The following is a 3521-nucleotide window of genomic DNA, read 5'->3' as shown; positions in this document are numbered from 1 at the left end:
ACGGGTTTTCAACTTGAGATTTCCTTTGGTTTCAAGAGACCCTTTGCAGGTTTTAATCTTAAACCCTCATTTTTGTTTATTCTCTTTTTCTTTCTTTTTCCATTCATTCATTTTTTTCATTTTTCTTTTATTTTTTCATTATTTCTTTCTTTTTTCATTATTTATTTTCTTTTCTTTTTCTTTTTCCGTTTCTTTCCCTTTTTTCATTTCTTTTTCTTCTTCTTTTCATTCATTTTTTCTTCTTTTTCATTCTTCAGGCAAAGCACTTCTTGACTGCGTTAGTATTCATAGGGTTAGGTAACTCTGGTACATCCATCTTGGTGAGGATCAAATCTTCTCCAGAAAAGGCATTCTTAACAATATAAGGTTCCTCCCAATTTGGCATCCATTTATCTTGAAAGTCTTTATGAATTGGAAAAATCTTTCTCAGCATTAGATCTCATTCCTAAAATTATTGTGGGTGAACCTTTTTGTTATGTGCCCTCGACATATGTTTATGGTACATTTTCCCATGATAAATAACTTTTAATCTTTTCTCCTCGATCAGATTCAGCTGGTTATACCTTGCTTGTACCCATCCTGCTTCATCTACCTTAACATCTGACAACACCCGAAGTGACAGAATTTCAACCTCGATAGGTAACACAACTTTCATCTCATAGGCTAAAGAAAGCGAAGTTGCCCCAGTTGACGTCCTTACTGAAGTTCGATAGGCAAACAGAGCAAATGGTAGCTTCTCATGCCAGTCTTTATAAGTATCAATTATTTTCTCTATGAGCCATTTGATGTTCTTATTGGTTGCCTCTACTGCCCCATTCATCTTTGGGTGATAAGTGGTGGAATTATGATACATTATTTAGATTTGTTTACATACCAATTTCATCATCTTATTGTTTAAATTCAAGGCATTGTCGTTGATAATCCGTTCTGGTAGCCCATATCGACAAAAAATCTCTTTTTTCAATAACTTACAAACCGTTGACTGAGTGACATTTGCATAGGAAGTCGCTTCTACCCACTTAGTGAAGTAGTCTACTACCACCAATATAAAATGATTGCCATTAGAAGCTTTGGGTGAAATTTTCCCAATGACATCCATGCCCCACATAGAGAATGGCTACTGAGTAGTCATTACGTGAAATGGATGAGGAGGGGTATGGAGCTTGTCTCCATAAATCTGGCACTTGTGACATTTTCTGGCGTAATTGATACAATCGATTTCCAGGGTCAACCAGTAATACCTAAATCTCATTATTTATCTTGCCATTGCATGTCCATTAGCATGGGTACCACATACTCCCTCATGCACTTCTTTGATGATCATTTTAACTTCTTTGATATCGACATATGTCAACAAAACCTAATCATGACTTTTCTTGTACAAGAATCTCACCATCAAGTACATATCCTGCAACCATTCTTCAAATCATTTTTTTCATTCTCAGTTGCCTACTCAAGGTAGCTTTGATATCTGATTTATTGCAGGATATCATAATACCATGGATTCTCATCCTCATCCTCTGCTATGCTATAACAGTGGGCTGGATACTCATAAGCTTGCATCTCAATAGGCATCATACTTGAAGGTTTATTGAATTTGAAGGTTACTGCCAAAGTGGCTAGAGCATCTGCCATTTGATTCTCTTCTCTAAGGATGTAATGGAATATCACATCCTCAAACTCTTTGATGAGCTCTAGGACCAACTTACGGTATTCCATCAACTTGGTATCTTTTGATTCCCATTTACCTCTAAGTTGATAAATTACCAAAGTTGAATCCCCATATACTTTGAATATCTTTACTCTACACTCAATGGCAGCTCTGAGACCCATAATACATGTTTTATACTCATCCATGTTCTCTGTGCAATCTAAATTCAATCGGCTTGTGAAAGGATAGTGTTCTTCACTATGTGAGACCAAAATTACCCCAATCTCGTACCCCAAGGCATTCGAGGCACCATTAAAATTCATCTTCCAATATTCACTAGTAGATGGAACTGTCTCTTCAGCTAAAATAGCCATCAAATCTTCGTCTGGAAAATCAAAGTTCAGCTGTTCATACTCCTCAGAAGCCCTGCTTGTAATGAAATCAGCTACAACACTTCCTTTAATTTCTTTTTGGCTTATATATTGGATGTCAAATTCAGACAATAAAATCTACCAACGAGCCAATCTTCCAGATAAAGCAGGTACAACCATTAGGTGTTTTATAGGATCAAGTCTAGAGATCAGCCAAGTAGTGTGATACAACATATACTGCCTGAGCCTTCGAGTAGTCTAAACTAAAGTACAACACAACTTTTCTTTTGGTAAGTACCTTGCCTCGTAATCAGCGAACTTTTTTTACTGAGGTAGTAGATTGCTATCTCTTTTTTCTCAGTTTGGTCATGCTACCCTAATACACACCCCAATGAATTCTCAAAGAATGACAAGTAAAGAATTAATGGTTTGCCTGAGATTGGTGGCATTAAGACTGAAGTGTTCAACAAATACCCCTTTACTGCTTCAAAAGCTCTTTGGCAATCATCATTCCACACCTCTGGGTTATTTTTACTGATAAGGCGAAAAATGGGATCACACTTCTCAGTTAATTATAAAATGAATCGGGCGATGTAGTTTAATCTCCCCAGGAATCCTCGAACTTCTTTTTGTGTTTGTGGGAGTGGTAAATCCTGAATAGCTTTGACTTTGTCTAGATCTACTTCAATCTTTTTTTTTGTACTACAAACCCCAAGAGTTTCCTAAATGTTACCCCGGAGATACACTTGCTTGGATTGAGTTTTAGCTGACATTTCCTTAATCTTTGAAAGTGTTCCCTTAGATTCTTGATATGTTCCTCCTCTGTTTTGGCCTTAACAATCATATCGTCAAAATAGACCTCTATTTCTTTATGCATCATGTCGTGGATCAGTGTTACTTTGGCTCTTTGGTAGGTTGGCCCTGCATTGTTTAGTCCAAACGGCATCACCTTGTAGTAAAACGTGTCCCACATGGTGACAAACATAATCTTTTCCATATCTTTCAGATGCATATTTATTTTATTATAACCAAAAAACTCATCCATGAATGAAAATAGGGAGTTTCCAGCAGTATTATCCACTAGGGTGTCTATGTGTGGTAGAGGGAAATTATCTTTCAGGCTGGTCCGATTAAGATCTTTGTAGTCGACGCACATGTGAACTTTCCTGTCTTTCTTGAGTACTGGAACAATGTCTGCTACCCATTGTGGATACTTGGCTACTTTTATGAACTCAACATCGAATTGCTTCTTTACTTCTTCCTTAATCTTCAACAGCATTTCGGGTTGCATCATTCTAAGCTTTTGTTGTACCAGTTTACATTATAGATTTATTGGAAGTTTATGTACCAATAAGTCAATATCTAAACCTGGCATGTCCACATATGACAATGCAAACACACCTTTGTACACTTGTAGCAGCTCAATCAGACTTTGTCGTCCCTTATTAGATAGGGTGGTACCAATTTTTATCACTTTCTTATTTTCCTCTGATCCAATA

General features: G+C 36.8%; 1 protein-coding gene across 1 annotated transcript; it reads right to left on the bottom strand.

The window, feature by feature from the left end:
* Positions 1–1476: 1476 nt before the first annotated feature.
* LOC120195181 lies at positions 1477–3313 on the bottom strand. The gene is made up of 2 exons (XM_039197268.1): positions 3177–3313; positions 1477–2077 (listed from the first exon to the last, which is right to left on the bottom strand). Exons 1-2 carry the CDS (start codon positions 3311–3313, stop codon positions 1477–1479), a joined length of 738 nt encoding a protein of 245 aa, XP_039053199.1.
* Positions 3314–3521: the final 208 nt, after the last annotated feature.

This window comes from Hibiscus syriacus, unplaced genomic scaffold (genome assembly GCF_006381635.1).
Source record: "Hibiscus syriacus cultivar Baekdansim isolate YM2019G1 unplaced genomic scaffold, ASM638163v2 tig00117009_pilon, whole genome shotgun sequence".
NCBI lineage: Eukaryota > Viridiplantae > Streptophyta > Magnoliopsida > Malvales > Malvaceae > Hibiscus > Hibiscus syriacus.
Note: the sequence above shows the minus strand (reverse complement) of the source record. Positions and strands in the feature narration are given on the sequence as shown.

Bases quoted from the DNA above. Each gene is read 5' to 3' on its own strand.
- LOC120195181 (XM_039197268.1), bottom strand. From the start codon at position 3,313: ATGCAACCCGAAATGCTGTTGAAGATTAAGGAAGAAGTAAAGAAGCAA. The intron at 2,078-3,176 runs GTGCGTCGACTA...CATTACAAGCAG, and splicing joins AAAGACAGGAAAGTTCACAT to GGCTTCTGAGGAGTATGAAC.